Genomic DNA, 22,927 nt, shown 5'->3' on the forward strand with positions numbered 1-22,927 from the left:
ACGGCCCGGAGGAGGAGGAAGTGGAGGCGGCTGTGAATAGCGGGCAAATGGGGAGCTGAGCGGCTGCAGCAGCACCAGCAGCACCGCGGCCGCGCAGCAGCAGCAGCGGCGGCGGCAGCAGCGGCGGCAGCAGCAGCGGCGGCGGCAGCAGCGGCGGCGGGCACGGAGGCGAACTCGGCGGCGGGGTCCGTGCGGGCGGGCGTGCCACGGGGCGGGCGGCAGCGGCGGCGTGCCTGCTCGGCTGGGCGCTCCGGGGCTGGTGCGGGGAGCGGCTTCTCAGTGCCTCGGCGAGCTGCCCGCCGGTGCGGGGAAGGGCCTGTCGGGGCTGCCCGCCTGCCGGGGGCTGCCCCTGGCGCGGCGCGGCTCGGCGGTTCAGCGGGGCGGGCGGGGAGCAGCGGCCGCCGCGGGGAACCGGCTGATCCTCCTTTCTCCGCTTCTTTTCCAGCCGTCGTTTGGCAGGCGCCGAGTGCGAGCGGCAGCCGCGCTGCCCCGCCGCCCCGGACTGGTCGCCTGCTCGCGGGGCGGCACCATGCAGACCTTCCTGAAGGGGAAGCGGGTGGGATACTGGCTGAGCGAGAAGAAGATCAGGAAACTGAATTTCCAGGCCTTCGCCGAGCTGTGCCGGTAAGGAGGCGGCCCTCGCCGCGGGGAGCGCCGGGGCGGCCCCGGGATGGGGCTGGGGACGCTCCGTGCTCGGCCGTGGTCCGCGCCGCCCTCGGGCGTACCGCGCTCGCTGCGCGGCTCCGCGGAGCCGCCTCTGCCCGCCGGGAGCGGGGCCGGGGCCGCAGCGCTCGCAGCGCCCCGGGCACCCCGCCCCGCTGCCGCCGGGCCGGGCTGAGCGCTCCGGCTTCCCGCTCACCTGGGCGCTGCCGGCCGCTCCAGGGAAACACTATCCGGCATGGTGCGGCGTCCCCGTGGGTGTGCCAGGGCCCGGCACAGCACCGCCTTACTGCCCGCCTGCGTGCGTTCCTGCCCTCTGCTTCCACAGAGGTCTCTGGCATTCCCGTTGAAATAGGGTAATTTGGGATCTTTGCGGACTCTCTTCCAAAGACGAGTTATTGGTAGAAAGAGTCAAACGTTTGGGAAGAACTTCCCTTCAAGTTATGTGAAAGCACGTAGAATTAGGGTCTGCAAAACACTGAGTAAGCTTGTACTCATTTGGGATGTGAATGAGACATCTGAAGATGGTATAACTGTCTGAGTTACACATCTGTTTCATGCTGTCCCAGAGGTAAAGGTTAGTTTGATAAGCTGTAATTAGACTTTATCTGAATAGCTGAGAGGATAATTTTTGCAGCATATTACACAAGTTTATTATTTAATTGGGAGTTTAAACTCCATGTGTGGGTCCAAGGTCTTGTGACACATGCATTACAGCTATGGGTACTGAATAATAGCTTTTTATCACATCATTCTAATACTATGTTTATAAGGAGACTAAATCAGTTTTGATAATTGAAAAATATGCTACAAACTTTACAGCATATGTTGTATGAGACTTCAAATACACTTTATTTAAAGCATGTCATGCTAAAAACACCAGGTCCTGTGAAATTTCTTTTGACAGCACTTGCTTCTTTCTGTAAAGATGAAGGAGGCAGAATAGAAAACTGTTTCAAGAAAGTGACAAACTTTTACATCAGTTTTTGTACTTGGCATTCTGTATTCTCTCTGTCAAACTTCAGCAAAATGTACTAGACTTTTTTGAAGTATAGAAAGGGCCATAAGTTCTGGTTTAATGTTTAATTTTATGTGGTTCTCCAAGCAAAATTCTTGTCTATGAATAATGCTAAATTTTGCCCTTGTATGAGATTTTAGGTTAGTTTTGTGGTGCTCAAAAATACACTTTTACCTCTATTAGGCATACAAAAAGTTTTTTAGGGCCTTGAGGTATGATATAGGCTGTTTTTCATGCCTGGGAACTGTAGTGAATCTCAGAAAATCCATTAAAAACTTCTTGATATTATTGTCTGTACATTGTTATATTTAGCAATCTCCAAAAGAGACTTTTTCTCCTCCGTTGTCCTTGTTTCTCTTTTTGACTAAGTGCTTTGCTTCCTTTCTCTCTACCTTAGAAATTCCTTACACTTGTGTTACGTAATGTGGATCTACAATTTCTTTGTGTACTGTACAAACTTATTAATAGTTTTGGGTCATCATGCTGCTGTGAAAATTGACCCCAAAGTGTCTCTCTTGCTACACTTTACTAATTTTTTGGTGCAAATTAGGCTGCCTCATCCTGTTCAGGCTAAGCTCAATTTGAATAGCATTTACAGACACTGGATAGAGATGGCTGTTCATACATGCTTTGATACTTTTAAAAGCATTATTAGCATTTCTGTACAGGCAGAGATAAATGTTTGGTTTAGGTATCAGTACATTCATTGGAGCACATTCTGCTGATATCTTGGATGCTCTGTTTTCATTCCTAGCAACTTCTCTTGACACCAAAGGGAAGTTGCATTCATTTAGGCAAAGATTTCAAGTATTTTATGGATAATATCTACTTGATAATTTGTGTGCTTGTAAGCTTTTTTGCCGTAGAAGAAGTCATGCAAAGCTTAACATATATCTTACTAGAAATCTTGTGGATGGTGAAAAACAAGACAAGCATTCTCATTCCTGTACAGTGATTCATGTGTTAGAGTGGACTATGTATCTGTCTGTCTACTCTATGTGCTTTATGGTGACTGCTACTTGGAATTTATTTGCCTGTTGCCTAGGGATATACTTTCTGGATGACTACAAAGTTCAGATTTGTTTGTACGAGTTTGCAATGAAGCAGTTATATAGTCCAGGAGAGTAAGAGGAGCCTCCTAATGAACTCATGAAGCATGCTGGGTTTAATCAGGGGAATTATTAGGATAAGGAGAATCTTTATTTCTTTACAGTTAGCCACTTCTTGTGCAAAGCACTGACATCATAAAGAGGCATGGACAGACACTTTAAAATCTGTTCAAAGCATTGTGTGAGAGACAGGCTCTAAGTGCTAGGCTGCTTTCTTGAGCGTGGCTCCAGGTTTTAGGTTAGATTGTCTGAGCTGAAATGAGACTCTAGCCAGGGTGAGTGGACCAGAAGCGAAGGTGTAGCTTTGGGGTGGAGGCACTCATGGCTTCAGCTTTCTGCTCCAGAAATACTGGGCAGGAACCTTAAATACTTTCCTCGTGTTTGTATCCATCTTGAAACTTTCTGTATAACTGACAGGAGAGTTGTTCTGCATGAACACAGTGTCTTGGAACTTTTGCATAATCTTTTTATCCTCAAGGGAATCTTCCTCTTACCAAAGGCCTTTGAGTTCACCTGCATGTTTGGTCCTCACTGTGACAGACTAGGTGTGTCCTACTTGAGCTGTGTTCTTTGTAGAGATAAAGGTAGTGCCTGTGGTTGTATCTACCTTCACATTTGTGGCCCAGACCAGTGATACCAAATTGTTGAGTTGCACCCCAGTGCAGACCTTAATGCTTCTACATCTCCTTGGGGGTTCTGAGCAGAGTGATGACCAAAAAGGCAGTATGTTTTCACAGGCCTGTTGCAGAGAATGAGTGATTTCTGAATAGTGCCTTAGGAGCTGTTGACCTGGAGAATAGAATACTTGGCCTGTCACCTGGGAAGCCTGGTTTCAAGCCTGTAGCTGATGTCTCTCAAGGGATACCAAACCTGAAGATGTGCTAAGCTCACTCTGATCCTCTGGCTGAACCTGACACTGTGTATAGAGAGGGATGTGACTTTGCTTCCCCAGTGCCAGGTTAGTCATTCTCCCTGCTATGTCTGAAGCACTATGGCAAAGGCATTCCTTTGGGATGAGGTGTGTCCTCAGTTCTGGTCTGTTTCCTGGGGTGGTTTTTGGTTTTTCCTAGCAGCTCTTTTCTATATGAGCTGCTTTGTAAGCTGACATTGGAGCAAGACTTTTATGTTCCCTTCCATGCATCAGTACAGTTTCAGTGGTGAGAAGAGAGTTTCCGTCTCAGTCTTTCTGATCTGAAGGCATTCCTGTTTGAGTTGTGATACAGGGTTGAGCTCTTTTGTGTGGAACAGGGCACTTGGTACATGTTTCATATACTGTCAGGCAATTTATTACTATTGTCAAGTTGTCCTGTGCTTTTAGTAAAGCTGCTAGAACACCATGCTTTGTGTTGCTCTTGGAATTGTGTGCATTCCAGCATACATGCTGTTGTTCCCTGAGTGTAGGGGCCTTGTGGGACTGCAGCATGCATATGTCTGGTTGGTGCATCTCAAATGGACTTTCTTGTGAACCTTTATGTTCTGCTCCTCTAAGATGGCACAGTCTGAGACTTTAGGTTGTTGTCTGTTGTCAAAATATGGAGTATCTATGCCCTGCTGAAAAGTAAAGCAAGGTTTCTAGGCATAATACTGGAATCATCTACCCAGGGAGATGGTAGAGTCACCATCCCTCGAAGAGTTTAAAAAAAGACTGGATGTGGCACTTGGCGCCATGATCTAGTTCAGGTGTTAGAACATGGGTTGGACTCGATGATCTTAAAGGTCTCTTCCAACCTAGAATTTCTGTGATTCCTAACGGAGAATTTAAGAGCCTGTAATATAAGTGTGTAGTTGTGATGTTGTCATGTTTCTGTGCTGCTGCTGAAAGGAGCAGTTCCTCCTTTCTCTAGCTGCTTAGTCTCATCTTCTGTTTGAAGCTGGGTTTAATGGTTATGCAGTTGGCAAAGGCTCTCAATCCAATCAGTTCCATGCTCATCACATTGACCTTGGAATGGCTGTCACTGTGCAGGTGCATGAACACTAATATGAGGTTAGGGAAATGGAGATGCCACATTCCATTATAGAGATGGGAGAGCTGCTGTGTGGGTGTCAGATGGTGGTAAGGACTCTTGGATGCCCATGTCATCAATTTGTAAAATATGCCTGCTGCTGGGTCTCTGTGGACATTGTGAATGGAAAGATTCCTGTTTGTGCCATATGAGAAGTGGCATATATGTGTGTAAAAGTGCATATATTTACTCAGAAAATGAGTTGTGTGTGTGTTTGGCACCAGTTAAGATTAGTGAGGTGCATCCATTTACAAATGTTTCTTTGCTCTGTAAAAGCCTCCATTTCCTTGGTAGTTGTTCTGCTTGTCAGCTGTTACTGTGGGCTCTTCTGGGAGCTCTGGAGATATGAGGCAGTAAGGTCACGGCAATATGAATAAGTTATAGTGATGTGAAGTGAAATACACTTCATCCAAGAGGAGACAATTTAAAGTCACCCAATTCTAAATTATAAGCTACTTCTCAGTTACTTTGGACAAAAGCATTCATCAGTGCAGCTTGTAAGTTTGCATGGTAATGTGGTAGCTTTTCTATGTATCTATATACATAAAAAGTCAGAATTTTCTTTTAATGGCATGTAGAAAACAAATAGAAAAGGAGTGGAAGAGTTGCCTGAAGATGTAATTCGTGTTGTAATAAATCCCACAATTTGACTGACAGAAGAACTGTGCTTGTACACTCTAATGACCAGGTTATTTATGGTAGGATTTTACTCTGCTGTGGATTTTGTTGCTGTTGTTGATTTTTTCATAAAGCAGGGTAAGCATGTGGAAGGGAGAAGTTCCTCAGGAAGTGATAGACATGCTGCAAAACTCAAATTCTGCCCACAGAAGGCAGTGGAAGCAGGCTGATTGAGTTATGCCTTCTAGTTAAGGCCAGTTGTCTTGGTTTTTAGTGAGCAAGCCAAATTGTCATCTTCCCTCCTTGTGAGATCATCCATGGCAAACTGATAGCATCCCCTGACACAGGAAACTGAGTTGTTTGGGTCCAGTTTGGATTTCCAGGCACTCTACACTTGAGACTTGAGGCCATGTTCTTGAATTGTGGCCTGCATCAGTTCAGCAGGCCTGGGATTCAGCACAGAATTTTGGGTATGTAGCTCTAACAGAGCAACCCTCACTGTGCTGAAGACAATTTGGTTTTGACAGGTCACTGTGGTGTGTCGCTTTGTTGGGCCTGTTTCATTGAGTTATGATGAAGCTATTTTGATGCCAGGTCAATCTGCTGAACATAGCAACCAATGATTTTTTTTCCTGCCAAAATATTAGTATGCCTAATTTAAATTTCTGTGTGGCTTGAACTTGTTTAGGTCCTTTTTCCTTTTCTTTAGGCTAAATTGATTCTTCAGCTTCTGTCCATTTAGTTTTTGTGATATAGTTAAGTCATGTTCTAGCACATGAGAAATCACACTATTAGTAATCTATGGTAAGCACTGTTGTCAGTGCTGTAGATCTGTATGGTTGTCTTTTTCTCTTCTAAACTTTATTTGTGGTCCCTTGTGTGTCATGGCCTGTGCACAAGAACCTAAACATGAATTTTAAGACAGATTTAAGAATAATGCTGGTTTGAGGGTATTAAATTAATCTGTTTCTTTATATAGCAGGCAGGAAGTATATTACATATTTTTCCAGGAAGAACTCAGGGGATTTTCTTTAACCCCAATTCCCCACAAAAAAACCCCTAAATACTACTTTTGTTGAATATCTGGCTTGTGCCAGTTAGCTTTTACAACCTTAAAATCCATAAAAATAAAACGTACGTGTGTTGATCAATAGCTCCCATTGTTGGTTGTGTTAGTCTGAAATTCTATATCATGAGAAGTAACTGGGGGCTAGATGGGTGGGTAAGTTTCTTTGACATCAATTCTTAACAAAGACAACTGGGCTAATGGTAGAAATTATACTAAGCCATGAGAAAGTGTTGAATGTGGTAGCAAAGAAGGGTGTATTTCTTGAAGGAGAAGCTCACTCCATTTCTGGGTTCCTGCTCCTTCTTGTAATGCATAGAGACTTCACATTCCAGAAGAGCTGGATCTGTGTGCATTTTCTTAATCTCTGAGAGCACCTACTGTCAGGCGTTCTTCTCACACAAAGCTCACGGTGTTATGCTTGCAGAACCATTTCATGGGAACACAGCGCAGCTGCTGGACAACACAAGTGGCTGTAACAATCACCCTTTCATAGCAACTCACTTTTGTGGTCTAGCAATCATTTACCTCAGGTTCAGGAAGTTTGTGTGTTCCTTATGGCACATCCCTTCACCACAACCTGTTGGAACTGATATGCAGCCAGGAACAATAATAAGCCTGGCCAGGTGGTAGCTTTCCTGAGAAAGATCTGCATTCTTTTGCAGATCACAGGCTGAATACAAATTGACAGTGTTGCCAAAAAAAAAAGCCCTGAAAACCCAAGCAAATGTCATCTTGGGGTGCATGAGTTGGAACAGAGCCTGCGAGGCACATGAAGTAATGTGTCCATTCTGCACAGCCCTGATAACGCTGCTTCTGCAGCAGCCTCACCTACTGCCATTGGTCTAGGGCATGGCATTTCAGAGAAAAGGGCAATCAGCTGGGAAGTGCCCTAAAGAGAGCAGAATCCTAATGCCCTAAAGTGAGAAGAATTGGAGGTTTTGTAAATACAGTGTATTGTACTGTGCCGTTCAGCATAAAGAAAAGGCTGGAGATCATCTTGACTGTAGAAAGTTGTTGTAGGAAAGAAAAAAAATAACACATGTTCCCCCCTCTTCTGCCAAGCATATTCTCCAGTTCTGTTGTAGGTAGAAGAAAAGTAGTGGCCTTCCACTGTGCCCAGGAGGGATGATAGGTAAGTGAAAAAGACAGTATAGTTGTGCAAGTAGGCAGGGGAATTTTTTTCTTGAGACCTCTGCAACCACCTCTGACAAATATACTGGGAATGATAGAGATGCTGTTTCAGAGCTGAGATGTTGACTTCTCCTGAGGTCAGTGCTGTCCTGGTTTGGTTCAATCTCTAATAGTGCAGAAGGTACCTTAGAAACCATTCTGAGTGTGCATTAAGTAGCTTCAAGTCCCTTTATTTTTTTGGGAGGCATGACTTGGGAAGTCTAAGCACCCGGTCTAAATGTGTGCAGATCTCTTGAATATAGAGGCTTAGTGTGAGTAGGGTGTCAGAGATGACAGAAGATATTTCCTCTGCCTTCATGTGCTGCACCTGGGAATCGATAGCATGTCTCCTGATACTGACCAGATAAAGTGCTATTCATCTCAACAGCTGACACTTTTTGGTGAGATGACTTTTCTTGAATGTGTTCCAAAGAAAGGAGGAAGAAGTGTGTGTGAAACACAGTGAAATCAGTGTGATAATAGATAAAATAAGCACCTGGGCTGGTCACATCCGTGTCGTAGAACAAACCCTCTCTTGTCTGATTATCTTCCGTTTTCTCATTTTTGGGTTCAGTATTCAGCCCTTGAAACAATGGCTTGTTTTGTGCTGATGGAATTTAACTTTGCTCAGAAGGAGTTATATGCTTTATATGATCCAGGCAGAAGCTGCTGATACTTCCATAGTGTCCAAATACTACAGAAATGCTAGTTAGTATTCTGTCTGTCTGCAGAGAGAAATGCTGTTTGGAGGACAACCACTGCTCTTTAGGAATGGCTTTCAAAATGACTGAGTTTCACTGAAGGAGGTGTCCTTTATTTCCTAGCAGAATGTTTCTACTTGTAGTTCTTTCCTCCCAGCTTCAGTGCTTGGGCTAATTTGACTGGGTTGTGATTGCCACTCATGAAAAATAATTCCTGTGAATTGGGAATCAAAGCACAAGTCTGCTCTTTTCCCCAGTCAGGGTACTACCTATGCAGGCAGCAGGATGTATGCACACTGAGAGGTTGCTCTTATCTGTAGAGTGGAGAAAATCATGTTTCCACATCTAATGGCACTTCTAGGAAAGTAATTGGCAGAGTCAGGCACAGGACTTGGAAGCAGGTTCAGTTCTCATTGAGCTGTTTAATCTTCTCCCCTCCGATGCCAGTTAGTGAAGATTTGTAATATGTCTTGTCTTATATTGCTGAGTCAATTTTCCTTGCTTGGAAAAATTTGAAGTTGGTCCTTCCTCCTCAGAAACAGGCTTATTTTTGCTCTTCATCATATCCCTCACAGACTTTTCTTCCCTCTTGTCAAAGAGGCATCTTTGGTTCTTTCCCTCTGTAACACGCTGGCTCTGCATGTCTGGTCTGGGTCCTGGGGCACTGCCTCCTGAAACTGAATTCTCCATAGTGCCACTGGCAAAGGAGGAAAAAAAAGTGAATGAGACATGTCTGTAGCAAAATACAGAATACTAAATCTTGAGCTGTGAAGTCATGATGCTCCTGCCTTTTGTTCTGAAGCCCCATGGTTGTCTCATCAGACTACACCACAAACATTCATGGATACTGAGTGTCTCTCCTCGGAGAGTAGTAATGAGCTAAAAAATCAGTGTTTCAAGAGACCTGGTTTGAGTTGAATGTTTTGGCCATAAGCAACATAGATGTCCTTTTCTGAAATCTGTGTTTTAACATGCTGGTGATTCTTTGTATTTTCTGTAATTTTATCCCTGGTGTTAGGTATGGATAAATACATGTAATACTGCAATGTGCTTTGTTACAGCAGGAAGAAATAGTTCAGAGGATTCTCTGGAAAGCAGGCCTTTGGCACTGTGTGTTGTAGGGCTTGGTAATGACTCTTGCTGCCTAACCTTGATAAAGTTATCTTCATGTTGGGGTTGGGGCAACTGGTTAATAGCTGATAGAACAAGTGATGTCTGGGGTGATTAATGGTGCTGGAAGGAAATGATACCATAAAGGTTCACTTACAAAATGCCACACCTAACCTGCTGGCAGCCACAGTGCTGCAGTCCTTTCTCCCTGCCATTCTGAAATGACTTTTGTCATTTGGTTAAAAAAATTGGTGGGATGACTAGGCTTATTCCTTACCTTGTCACCGTGCTTCCCCTAAAAAGAGAACTGTCATCATTTGTACTGGTGGGCTGGGAAACGCTGCCTGCTTCAGCAGCATGGTATATTTTAGTGAGTCCAGCAGTGACCACTTAAACCCAATAGGGTATGTATGTTTCAAGGAGAAACTTGGTTATTTCCTGGTAGTTAAAATACAGTCCACAGAGATGAACTTAATACAGAACCCTGTTGTTCTTTAGCTCTGCGTGTCGTGCAGCTGCGTGTGGATGCCGCTTTGTTCAGGAACATGCCATTCCTTTGATTACAAAATCTCGTCTCAGTTTTGGGGAATTTACAGGCTGAGGCTCCAGCCCCCTGAGCCTGCTGTCCCTGGAGTGTGGTACCAGTGCAGATGGAATGGGCTCTCCTTGCTGCAGTTTGAAGGATGAGAGGGTGGCAGTGGTAATGGCGTTCAAGTTCATTGATGTGTTTTGCATTGTAGCAGAGGCTGTAATTGCTTGGAGCTGTTTGGGGTGACAGGCCAGCTGGAGAGTGTGAGGACAGCCCAACAGACCGGGACTCACCAGCCAGCACCTGAAGGGATAGTTACAGCAGATGCCTAGGGCAAGTGTGAGGCACAGAGCAAACGTGTTCACCTTCCCCTTGGCAGACCCTCTTCTGTCAGTCACTTTTAGAGACTTTGGTGGCAGCAGTTGTGTCCATGGTACCACGTTCAGTTGCCACAGATGGATCTGCTCCACATGAACCTTTTAATGCATTTTTGAACTCACTTTCATATCTGCCATCACAGGAACATAGAGAGGCTATTGGCATTTGTTGGCAGCTCTCTAATTTGGCTGTGAGTAGAAACAGAAGCAAATAAAGTTGAATTTTCTGTGATGTTGGTTTTTTGGTTTTATTTTGGGTTTTGGTTTTGTGTGTTTGTTTTTCAAGCCTGCAAAGGAGTAGGTATTACTTATTTTTAAGTGCGTGTGTTGGTATTCACTTTACAAAAACAACCTGGCTCTTAACTAATTAAAAAAAAAATTCAGTTGAGTTGTCTTGCAAAGTTCAGATGTCAAAAGTTCTTCCCCAAAAAGAAAACCCTTTCCTGCTAAAAATAAAAAAGCTTCTAGAAGAGGGAGGAGGAACTAAGATTTGGTTCAGTTTAGAATCCATCTTCTAACCTAATCTAGTGCATGGTGATCTGTGACTTGAAACCAACAGTGGAGGGGTTTGTGGAACCTAAAAGCCCCTTGTAACTGAAGAGAGAAGGGTGTCTGGATCCTCGTTTGCTGCCTGATGAGGTTAAATGCTAACATAGCAGAGGGGCACTCCCAGAAAGTGAAGCACTGTATTAGTACTGCAATAGTAACAGAAGCCCTGTCTTTTCTAGCATTTATGCCAAATGTGCAATTCATTTTTTAATAAAATCTGCACCTGACTTTGATCTTATATTGAGAGCATCAAGTTTTTCTGGTCTTCCTATTGATTTTTTCAGTTAAAATTGCCTTTCTCTGGTCTCGAGTATGACTTTAAGAGTTGCTTCAACTCTGCATTCTTTCACCCTGTTACCTAAAATGGAATTTTCTTTGCCAGCCAGTCTTTAAGCACAGATGTGCATGCCCTCAGCCCAGCCTCATGGTTTTAGAGTTAGTGTGCTGTCTGGAACAGGTATATGCTGATAATGTGTTGAGTCATGGTGTTTCCAGCATGTGTAGCTTTAACATAAGTGTCCTTTGAGATAGGCTGGGTAAACTGTGTTATCAGAGGCTCTGTACAAGGCACCCTGGCATGACAGAGCTGTGTGTGAAGCTCAGCATTCAGATACACTTGCTAGTTGGAAGGGTGGGAAGAGAAGGATAGAGGGAGCTTGTTCTGAGGTTGCCTGTGGTGCTGCTCTTGTTTTGTTGACAAAGAGGGAGCTTAATTCACTGGAGCTGTCAATCTGGTAGTTTTCAAGCCTTGAAAGAAAACTCCTGTAAAACTGTGTGTAAGAGGAAGGAAAGGGAAAAAGAAATAAGCAAGACTACTATTTTGATGAAAGATTAATGATATAAAAATCCCCCCACCATTGTAGTTGCTGACCTCTGCACTGTATCTAGTAGAAAAGGGGAAAGCACAAGAGTAAAAGGGAAGCATTTTTGCTGTATATTGGGTTGGAGCACTGTGTGCTGGGGAAAAAGGATGTGATGATAGAATTGAACAGCACCCTTCGTCCCTTGGTAGAAGTTTTACTTTTCAGAACCTTATAAAGCTCGTTTAATCTGTGGAGAAAAATAGTTTGTGCTACACCTTTAGTTGTTGCTGGTTGTGTGAACTGCAAGTGGGAACTGGGGCTATAGGAGGAGAAAAGAGCTGTTTGCAAATGAACTGGATGGGGTTATATTTTTTGACTTTGTGGCTTGATGTTTTGGTGTAACCTTTCCTTCTGCCTCAAGAAATAGGTCAAAGTCCAGGGACATTGTCCAGCTTGAAGTGAATTTTGAAAAGAGTAGATCTTTTTTTGATGTTTTTCCTGAACCAAAATTTTAACGCATTTTAAATGCAAAGTACCAGTTTGCTGCTAGATAGGGGGTTGAAACTGTTTTGTTTTTCCTTTCTCTTTCTAATGCTATTTTAGGCCCTCAGTTTGCAGCATCTAGGAGGATGTGTGCTTCAAATTTTGGTTTCTGGTTTTTTGGTGTTTTTTTTTTTCAATAATTCAGTAGACTGAAAAAATCTTTGGTCATAGGCATCCACCAGTCTAAATTACTTTTGTTTGGGGCTAGCTTAGTTTCAAGAACTCTCTAGTAGTTTCCTTTCTGATTCCTTTTTTAGTGCAATGTGACTAGCTTTACTCTTTATGTATGCTATAGGGCATTGATCTTCATCACTTTTGTTGCTTACTAGTGATGGATTGCCCATTTTCAGCTAGTATTGCACCCCAGGGTAGAGCATTCTTTTGGATCAGAACTTGCTTTTTCAGTAAAAATAGTGGATCTTGGTATTGCCTGGTCTAAATGTAATTTAAAGGCTCTCTTAGATACTTTAAATATCTGACAGGTTGTCATTGCTTCTGGGTATTGTAATCAAACCACAGGAAACTTTAGTGTATAGCTCATGTCTCCCTGAGAAGGCTCTGGAGAGTAGAGAAGACTTTGCTTGATTGGTGCTGGTCAGCTGCTGTGTTTTAATTGTGGTGGTGGGATGTAAGTGCTCGTTTGAGTCAAATAGGAGTGGAGCCCACAATGTGAGGAGTGAGAAGTGGTTGAATGAGCAAGGCATAGGGTCATTGGGTAGTTCTGTCTTTTTCTCCATGTAAAATAAGCTCAAGTGCATAGCAGAGAATTCTGATTGCAGCAGACTATCACTTCCAGGTGTGCTGTGCTGACCACCACCTCTTGTGGTAAAAGTCTTTCCTCATTTTTGTGCTACTGTGTTCAGTGGTTTCCTGATCAGTGAAGGGCTGCATCTTGGCTCACAATAGCTATTGTTTGAGTGGGGGTTGGCACAATATTTTTGTGCTGTGATTTGATCCCTAGTTTGTCTTGAATAATCTATTAAAGTGTAATACTTAATCCCTTTCCTTTTTGGCAGGTTTTCCTTTAGTATTTTTGCTGTAGTAATGAAACAGTGTAGCTTGGCTTGCAAGAGAATCGCTGAAGAAAAACAGTATTTTGGGATGTTTCTTTTGTGTCTTTGGCTTAGAACAGAAAGAACAGCCAGAGGCAGAGCAGGTTAGACTTTCACTCTGATGTGCTGTGTCTGTTCATATGTTAACAAATAACTTCCCTGGTTTTCCCTGGTTCCTAGTTTCTCCTGTTTGTCATTGTGAAAACGTTCTGTAGAAACAGATATTGGGAAGTTTCTTCAAAAGGGAAACGTTTCTGAAATCACAGAACATGGTTAGAGCATTTACTACAGCTAATGTGTGTTTTTAAAGTCACTTTGGTAGCACCAGACTGTGAAAAAGCATGTTTCTTCCCTGCCCCCTACCCCAAATTACACTAAATGCAATTAGGAGGCCTTAATTAAAATGCTGGGTTCGTAGCTTGGGCAAGACTTTGGAAACAAAGTAATTTATTCTAAGACAGCTCTACCAAAGATTTCTTCTGGTGCAAAGCTGTTTCCTGATGTGTAAGATCAAGATCTCTAAATCTTGTTCCTTAGCTGAACTAGATTGTGTACAAGTTCTTTGTGCAAGTGCTTATTCCTGAAACAGTAATCCTTGCATATGAATTAGGCTGAGATTCAGAAAAGCTCCTACTTTTTAAGGTGTTGTTTCTTTGACCTTGGTGGGAACCGATCATGTTTGCAGATCTTGGCCTAATCCAGCACCCTCTGAAGCTATGAGGGATCTCTGTAGTTGGATTCCTTGGGAACTGGATATTCTGAACTGGTGTTCAGATTTTTTTTTTTTTAATGGAAATCCTGAGAGACTTGGAATGGAAATTGAATTTGTTCACATTGGCACAAATTTGATGGCAAACCTGGATCACCACATGGATTTCTTTCACTGTCTCATTCTTGCCTTGTTGTGCCATAGCTAGTGACAGCAGGCACTTAGAAGATATCATAGCTTGATAACAGCAATTGATGGCCAAGAATCAAAAAGGTGGTAGGTAGTAACTAAAGCATGCAGCCATGGTGCCATTGAAAGTACACTGAACACCTGCTTGGCCCAGGGATGTATCCAGTAGTGTAATTTGAAATTTGTTTTTGTAGGACCAAGTGTAGTATTTGAGTTTCCTGTTACTTGTTAGTGCTGTTGTCACCTTTTCTTATGTTGACTGATATGTGGGTGTGAAAGCTCCCTGGCAGAATAGACTTCTTAGCACTCTTGCTTCTGGTGGTGAAACCTGAAACACAAAATGTTTGTTTCTGAAAATGTGCATGGTCCATGTGAACTCTCCCAGTTCCCTCTGCCTTTAACTGGAAGTAGATTGCCAGTTGTTTAGGGCTGATCCAGGCATAATGGAGCAGCCTAGAAGTGCTATTAATATTATAATAAAAGGCTTGTGCTGGAGAATGTTTCTGGTTTTATATTTTTTGGTCTTTGAAACAGTAATGTCTGTGCAGGGCTGTTTTCAGCAACTGCTTTGGCTTTGAGAGGATAATTGTTAGAGCCTTCAATAAGAACAGGGATGAAGGTTCTCTTTCAGTAAAATTTGACCTCCTTTTGATAAAATAAAAACTCTTAAAAAGTTAACTTATTCTTTGTATGTCTTTGAAAGTGAAAATTTTTTCCTTGGTTTTTTTCTTCCTGTCCAACACTTCAGGAAATTAAATTATTTATTTTAAATGGCTGTTGTTGGTGTTGGATGGCTACAGGAACTCAGAGGTATTTCTGCAAGGCCAATCCCCAAAAAACCTGAGAGCTGGCTTTTTCCTGCTGTGCTGGAAATCTATAGTTTGACTGTGAGGAGTTTTTGAAGCGTGCTGCCCAGATAGTTCAAAAATATGAGCAGAGTGCCAGGTGTGTATAGATGAGCTGGGAACAATTGAAATATGTTCAAATCTTGGTGTCTTCCATGCATTCCCTAGGATGGGGGTTGTACAGGGAATTTGCAGATCAAGGAATACTCTCCTGTGCAAGAGACTGAAGACCCTTGAATCAGGCACAGGCCAGGACAGGGTTGGCTTTTGGCTCAGTCACAGGCTTCACTGTAACTTAAGTAAATTAGTGCATTTTCTAATATACTTTTTCTGCCTGTCTGAAATAATGCAAACCAGTTTGAATGCTGTCCAGTGGCTGAACATTGCATGTGCATTGCTCACAGATCATTGGATCTCAAAGAAGAGCCAATGTGTGTATTACTTTCTTCTTGTTTTTCAGCAGCTCTTGATTTACATTTAGTTGTTCCAACACATGGTTCAAAATGAAAAATTAAAGTTGTTAAAATTTGTCTCCTTCTCGTTGATTTCTGTGAAGAAATATCATTGGACCTTGTTGAGGACACCAAGATGTTTTAACAATTTTAATTCATTCAGCTGCTGTTCTCTTTCAGACCTGTTTAGCTTATGAATATTTTCAGTTCATATGCAGAGTAAGTAACTCGGTTTTTGCCAAGCTAAGATTTCATCTTCTTGCATTGACTTTCCTAACATGGTACCTTTAAGCTGTGGTAAAAGTAAAGCTATGGTTTGAAAAGCAAAGAGAGGAGGAGTCAGGAGGCAATGTACCAATCCAGTGCAGAAGAGACAGTGATGGTGATAGGGATTGTTTTCTTGCTTACATTTTGCTATTCTTCTTTTGTGGTTGCCTGACTTCCAAGGAGGCCCTTGCAATTCTGTAGAGCAAGTAGTTGCCATTTTCCAAGTGCACATGAAACCTGCACAGCAAAATGAAAACTCTGGAAGTTGCAAATAAATTTGAGCTTGAACATAAACCTGCTGAGGCTAATGGGAAGGTTTACCTAACACAGGAAATTTGGGAAAAAAATCCTCCAAAGCAGGAGTCACTTATTCTTCTTATAGCAGCTTATCCATGGAGGTGCTCTAAAACTTATCTAGCTTTGAACTAAAAAAAAAAAAGGACAAATAATGAGTTACCAGAAATTATTAATTTTCTTTCACATCTGTATGATGTTTACTGGGACCAGCTCTTCCGGAAGTCTGCACTCCTCTTTGTTTATTCTGCACAGTTTTACTTGTATTAAACATCTGAAAGGTTCAAATGAGGTTGCTTCAGGGTTGTATCAGCCATGGTAACAGCTTGGTTTTGTCATGCTTATTTAAAAACTAAAAGATAGGTATGGTCTGCAGCTTTTTTTTTTTTTTTCTAAAAGAAGCTGCTGTTCACCATTGTACCAAGAAACTATTTTTTCCCTTCTAAATGAGGCCTGGATCTCCTAGGAGATTTGAAGACTGCATAGTTATTTTCTGAAATCTAGGATCATTTGATGCATCTTCTGAAATGTTTGAGAAATAGCACCGTAGCTCTTTCCAGTGGCCAGCAAGCAGCACACTGCAGTGTTTCAGTCTTCCTTTACAGGTGGGGATGTAGCTGTGGGAACCTCTGGCCTCAGAGCCCATCCTAGCAGTGACAGTGGAACAGTGTAATCTAAACACCCCCAAGTGGAAAAAAAGGGAGCAGTTAATTTGCTTTAGAAGGGTCAGTATTTTAAGGTGAGCTCTTTTATGTTGGTTGTGTCAGTCACAGGACTGAAAACAGTATGGCTGCAGAACACAGTGTGTTCAGGTAATCTCTGGGTATGTGGAGGTTTCAAGGAGTGCTCTCATGGGAAAGAATAAAATGCCAAACTAGAATGAAACTTTTATAGACTACAAGGCCCTGTGCCTCCTCTCCTGGCTGCTTTTCAAATGGACAGCTGTGAGCCATATCCAGGAAAGAAGATGGATATGGCAATCAGAGTGGGCTGCCTGCTGTGATGCTCTGAGCTGGTCTGAGCACCCTTTCTGATCCAATACAAGGGTCATGCATGTACTTAAGCTGGGATGCTGTTTGTAATTCTTCTGAAGAAAGTTCATGTTGTGGAGTTGCCCTGGTTGTGAGACTATTTTCATTTTACCGTGATTTTGTGGATTATTTGTGGACAAGTACTGGCTTCTGAAGCTGCATGTTTGCATCAGGGAAAGGAGATCCTTACTGTGTGTTCTTATTTTATACTCAGACTGGCAGCATGCCATAGATTTCCCATGCTGTTGATCTGTTGGAGAGTGCATTTCTGGTCTCTCTCTCTATTGCTTCTCTAAAGTTTGGGGTTTTTTTTTTTGTCATCTGTTTGTTGGGTTTTTATGGGGTTTTCTTTGGTTTTTTTTTTTTTGTTTTTTTTTTTTTTTTTTTTTTTGTTGTTGTTGTTGTTTCTTCAAGGAGGAGATTTAAATGTGGTTTTTTTCCTTTTGGCTTTGTAAATCCTTTGGAAGAATTTCTGTATGGTCTCACTTGTGTTGAAGAAATTATGTTAAGAAAAGCTGGGACTGTGTGCCAGGGTAAGTTTAAGTTAAACATTAGGAAGAAATTCTTCACAGAAATGGTGATTAGATGCTGCAGTGGGCTGCCCAGGGAGGTGGTGGAGTCATCCTTGGAGGTCTTTAAAGAAATATAGGACTTGGCCCTTCCTGTCATGGTCTAGTTGATGTGGTGGTCTTCAGTCAGAGATTGGACTTGGTCTCAGAGGCCTTTTCCAGCCTGCTTGATGCTGTGATTCTGTGTGTGATTTGTCCATTCTGCAGCTGTGTGGAAAGTGGCAAAGGGCTGCTAGAGTAGTTTCCATTCTGGTTGGAGTACTTGGGGATGGTACTGGCCCACTGTCCAGCTAATCCAAATGTTGTCTGGAACATGTGAACAGAAGTGATGAAATTCAGAATCATTGTTGCCATGCAGGTACCAGTTTATGGCAACATCCAAAGTGCTCATTGATGTTCAAAAACTTGCTGCTGGTTGCTTTGAGTATGAAAGACAGGATGGTCCCTAGCAGGTGGTTTTCTCTTTCCCCCAAGACCACCATGCTGTGAAGGATAGAAAGGACAACACCACAGCTGCCACCTTGTTTTGTGTCACTGGTGTGAGAGCAGCAGGGATGGCTGCAGCATTGCAGTGCCCTCCCAGGCAGGGGCTGCCAAGGCTGAGGACTCTTTAGGCTGTCTTTGGCTCCCAGAGTGCACAGGTGTCACAGGGTTTCTAGTAACAGCAAATTGAAGGCTGTGGGTATTGCAGGATGAATGTGGAAGGACTCAAGAGGAGTTCCTTCCTTTTGTGTGGAGTACAGGACAGATGGGCCTTTGGAGGGACATGCAGACATAGCCAGGGTAACTGCTGAGCCTGTGGGATGCAGCTGGTGCAAGCCTTGGTGTGATCCAGGTGAGAGAGTAAACAGCACCATCAGTAAAAGTGAGGAACAGCATGGGAGGCAGAAGTTACAGTCCCTGAAATGGGTTTTGATTGAGACACTGATGGGACTCAGTACATCCCCCTCAGAGGCTGCAGTTTTAAAACCCATTTCATGTAAAACAGCTCCACTGAAAAACTGAATTCTAACTTTAGCTCTTTAAAAGTACCTTTTTATCTGGGTTTAGAGAAGAAATACAAACTTCTGTTAAGTGTGTGGAGTGTCTGTAATAGCAAGCTCCACATCCACAGCTTCTGTTGCCTGTATTTTCTGAGCATGTTCATCATCAGTGGAGCTGTTTGGTACTTGACAGCATAAGCATGCCCTGCCTACTTATGCTGCTAGAAAGGTGCAAGACCAGTGATGTTGGGCTTGGTGCCATTGAATTACAGCACAAGAACTGTATGGCTGTAGGTAAACAGAGACATTAGTTCTTGAGCAAGCCTATTGCCAAGGAAGTGGTAAACTTTCAGGAAGAAATTAAAAGAAACTTGCTCTTTGGTGTTCTCTCTACTTCTCTCTTGTGTATGAGCAGAGGGAGACATTTAATGGCAAATGTAGCACACAGGTTATCTTTGGAATCATCTGTAAGCAATTTACTGTAAGATAGGATGCTGGACTTTGTGGGTTAGAGCCTTAGCTGTAGTGGCATATTTTACAGAGAATTACTTGAAAAAGAGAAATATTCCTGCTTTTAACAATATTAAAATTCTGGTTTGTTTTCACATAAAGGCTTATTCGTTCTTTCTCAGTTCATTGCCTTAAATGGCCAAAAATGCAGTTTTACATTTTTTTCTTTCATTTTCCAATTGTTTGTCTGTAGGCTTTTTTTTTTTTTTCAGTAGTGATGTGAGTAGAGAAGTTAATTTTTACCAGGAAAAGTCTAGGTGTGACTTTACTAGGATTTTTCTAAGGAGAGCACCACAATAAGAAAAGAATAGAATCATAATTAAATGATTGCTTTTTTCAGTGTCACTTCTGACTGAATATGCTGCAGACAGACATGGACATAAATGAAGCTGTAGTGTACCTCTGTGAGCAGGGTCTGTGGTTTAAAAGTGCCCTGCAGCACTTGGCTGCTGCTGCAAACTCCATTGGAAATTAGTAATTGGAGCTGTAGGTATTATGTCTGGCCAATATGTAGGTCAGTGCTTTTGTCAGTTCAGAAAATTTGCACTTTAGTGCTTTACAGTGGAACTGGCCTTCTCTTAAAGCCAGGCCTTGAGAGAGGGTCCTGCTGCAAAGTCGGGGCTGGCTGTGGTGCTGCTGCCCTGCCCTGGTGGGCTGTTGTCCCCTGTGCTCCGTGCTCTGCAGCCCTCAGCTCTGACAGCAGCTTGTGGAATTGGGGGGTGTTGGCTGCTGTCTGCCTTGGGGCAGCGGTGTGGAGACATGCAGGCCAGGCTGGAGGAAGATCTTTTATGCTACATGGATCTTGATGCTAGAATTCAGATGGAGGGGAAAATGCAGGTGTTCGAATTATTCTTGCAAAAATATAAGTAGCCTGGCAATTAAAATGAAAATATCTAGAAACCAGAGAAGATAATTAGGGGTGATGTGGTGTTTCATTGAGATGTGAGGGCGTAGTCCAAATAATATGACAGTTTGCAATCTCTTAAGTGCAACTTTTGTAAGGTTTTGACTTTCATTTTATAGCCATCATGATGATATTATGGTCAACTGGGATGATTTTGAAGAGGAATGTTTTTTGCTAAATTGGATTAGCTTTTGCCCTTATTTAAGTTGATGCCTGCCTGTTTGGCACCTTGGACTGTGTGCTGACCAAGAACAAAACCCTGCCAGTGCATCTAGGCAGATAATGCCCAGGCAGTGCAAGAGTGAAGTCAGCAAGGCTGAGCAAGGGGGTTATGTAATGCTGGGTGTGGAGCAGCCTCCTCGCCATGAAACACAGCTGACTGCAGGGATCTGATGTGCAAGGAGCTGTGAAAGCATGCTGCCAGGGAAAAAGGCTTCATGGAATAAGAAATCCTGCTGTTGCAGATAGATGTGCTAGGAGAGTGTAAAAGCAGACACTTGTTCAAGGATTTTCTTTTGTCCTCACAAACAAGAATTCATGAAAATATTCTGAGCAATTTTTCTTTATTTACTCAGATATTTGGAGGTAAATGTGTACATTTGCAAACTTTAGTAGTATAATATAGTTCAGTTATTTTAATTAACTGTTACTTTATAACTTAAGTTACAGCAAATTGGATGAACAAAAGTCATTACTTATAGTTCAAAGCTCTAAGACATTCGGAATCTTTGACATCATTAGAAGCTGTGATTTAGTGCAGGTTTTTTCTTATGTGGAGTGATTTTTCAAGTTCTTATACGTGTTTTGGAATTACAACTGTTTTAAAGTTGTTACAAGTCCTTTTCCTTTGTGTTGATTGTATTTCCAATTAACCTGTGATGTAATTCTGGCAGTATCTTTGAGCTGATCCTGTATGTAACATGTTGAATGTGAAAACCCTAAAGAGAGCACATGGGGTGCAGCAGTTTGCATCCAATAAAGAGCAATGTGAGATCATTCTGAAACAGCAGAGGAGTGGGCAGCTTCTCCTTGCCTTGTGTTGTGCAGTCACCCATAGGTTTGAAATCCCAGAGCATGGTACAACAGCATCTCCACAGTGCTCATCCCTTGTGTCTACAAACAAAAGAAGTGAGCAAGAGAAAATGACTGTGCTTGTCCAAGGGAGCTTGGTTCTGTGATCATGTGTAATCAAACATGTAATCAAACATTTAATAAACTACTTGTATTTTTTCCTTCTAATTAGTTGCTGCCAATTACTGGGATTGAAGGGTGAGTTTCAGGGCGGAGATGAACAAATATAACCCAGAGAAAAACAACTAACTGCTACCGTGCCTTTGTGTGACTGCCTCTCCAAATCCCTCTCAAAAGCTGCCTCAGCTGTTTAAATGTCCACCCCCTAAGTGATAAGGACAATGGTAATTTGGTAGAATAGAACAGAAATGCAGCTTTTCCTTTTCCTGTAAGAGGAATTTAGGTTATCTTTTAAAGTCATCGGCATGTTGTGATCACAGCAGTCCTGTAGTGGGGAGGGGCAGGTACCAGAGAATCTAGAGAAGTCCATAAAGGGAAGCAAATGTAAAAGATGCAGCTGAACTGTTTGGCCTAAGGCTTTTTTTCTGAGAGGGAGAAGTAGGATATGAGTAACAGAGCTCAGGTATGAGGTAGGATTTAGCTCATTGAGGCAGCATCTAGAAAATCTGAGGAGGCCCAAGAAATTGTCTGGCTCTCCCCATTATGGGGTGTAGCAGACCTCCCAGCAGGTCTGAATCTGGGTTAAAGCAGAGTCTGGTTAGAAAATGTAATAGCATTTGCAGGGTTGTGTATCAGCTCCTGCATGCCCTGGCCAAATTTGGCAAAGTTGTCATCTCAAAACATGTGTTCAGTCACTGATGGAAGCATGGGTGTAACAGCTGCTGTCTAGCTAAGGCAAGAAAAAAAAGCAAGGCCAGGATTAATTAGAGAGCCCTTGTGTTTGTGTGTACCCCAGCGCCAGGGTGAGAGAGAGGAGCAGCAGCATGTATGGAAGGAGTGCCATGGAAGGTCAGGGGTGTGGGGGACAGCAGGGCACATGCTGTGGGTACTGGCTCATGGCAGAGCTCTGAAGGGACCCCTTGGGCAGAGGTCATGCCTGGAGAAGGGCTGAAGGTCATCAGAAAAAGAATGTTTGGTTCACAGAGATGGGATGCTCTAAATTTCTTGCAACAAACAGGATTTGTTTGCTTGAACAAGATTGTTGAACTTGTGTCTTTATCATTCACTTCACCTTTCAGACAGATGTATGTTTTTCTCACAGCTTGGATAAAAACCAGGCAGTATTTGTGTTTTATGATTTATCAGAGGGTTGGGTTTTACTGCACTGTTAACAATCCACTGAAGCAAACAAGAAAATGGGTGTTCTGGCAAACCTATACATACGCTATTGCTTAAAGCAAGAACCCTTGGACTGAAAGAAATAGGGAGAATCTTTCTCTAACAGCAAACTTCAATGTAATCTAGAGTAGATAAAAATAGATGTATTTATAGCACATACATAGATGTGCTTCTCTGAAGTGGTTTAGTCACCATGATGGAATTTGCACCAGCTAGGGTGGAGATGTCTTGAAGATACTATGTTGTGCTTTTCAGGTGCAGAAACTGTGGTAAACACGGGAGACTTTTCATCCCACTGTCTGACCTCTGGTCCAACTTCAAGTTTGTACTTTCTGACCTTGGCTGATCCTTTGCATAACAATCCTATGCCTATCTCTGCTCAGAGCTTTTGGTGTATTTCTGTGAACCTTAATGGTCTATATTGCATTGATATTAAGAAGTTTGTGGTAGAACCTTCTTCTATATGTTAGATTTCCAGCTCCTCAAACTTCAG

At 42.8% G+C, this 22,927-nt stretch overlaps 1 protein-coding gene across 1 annotated transcript in view; it reads left to right on the top strand.

The window, feature by feature from the left end:
* The first annotated feature begins 469 nt into the window (after window positions 1-469).
* Window positions 470-22,927, top strand: part of ITPK1 (inositol-tetrakisphosphate 1-kinase) — a 140,080-nt gene continuing 117,622 nt past the window's right edge. The window contains exon 1 of the mRNA XM_063160081.1: window positions 470-624. Coding sequence (XP_063016151.1) covers window positions 530-624 — 95 coding nt within the window. The 5' untranslated portion in view covers window positions 470-529. The remainder of the gene's footprint in view (window positions 625-22,927) is intronic.

The sequence above is a fragment of the Melospiza melodia genome, chromosome 6, assembly GCF_035770615.1.
Source record: "Melospiza melodia melodia isolate bMelMel2 chromosome 6, bMelMel2.pri, whole genome shotgun sequence".
In the NCBI taxonomy this organism is placed as follows: Eukaryota; Metazoa; Chordata; class Aves; order Passeriformes; family Passerellidae; genus Melospiza; species Melospiza melodia.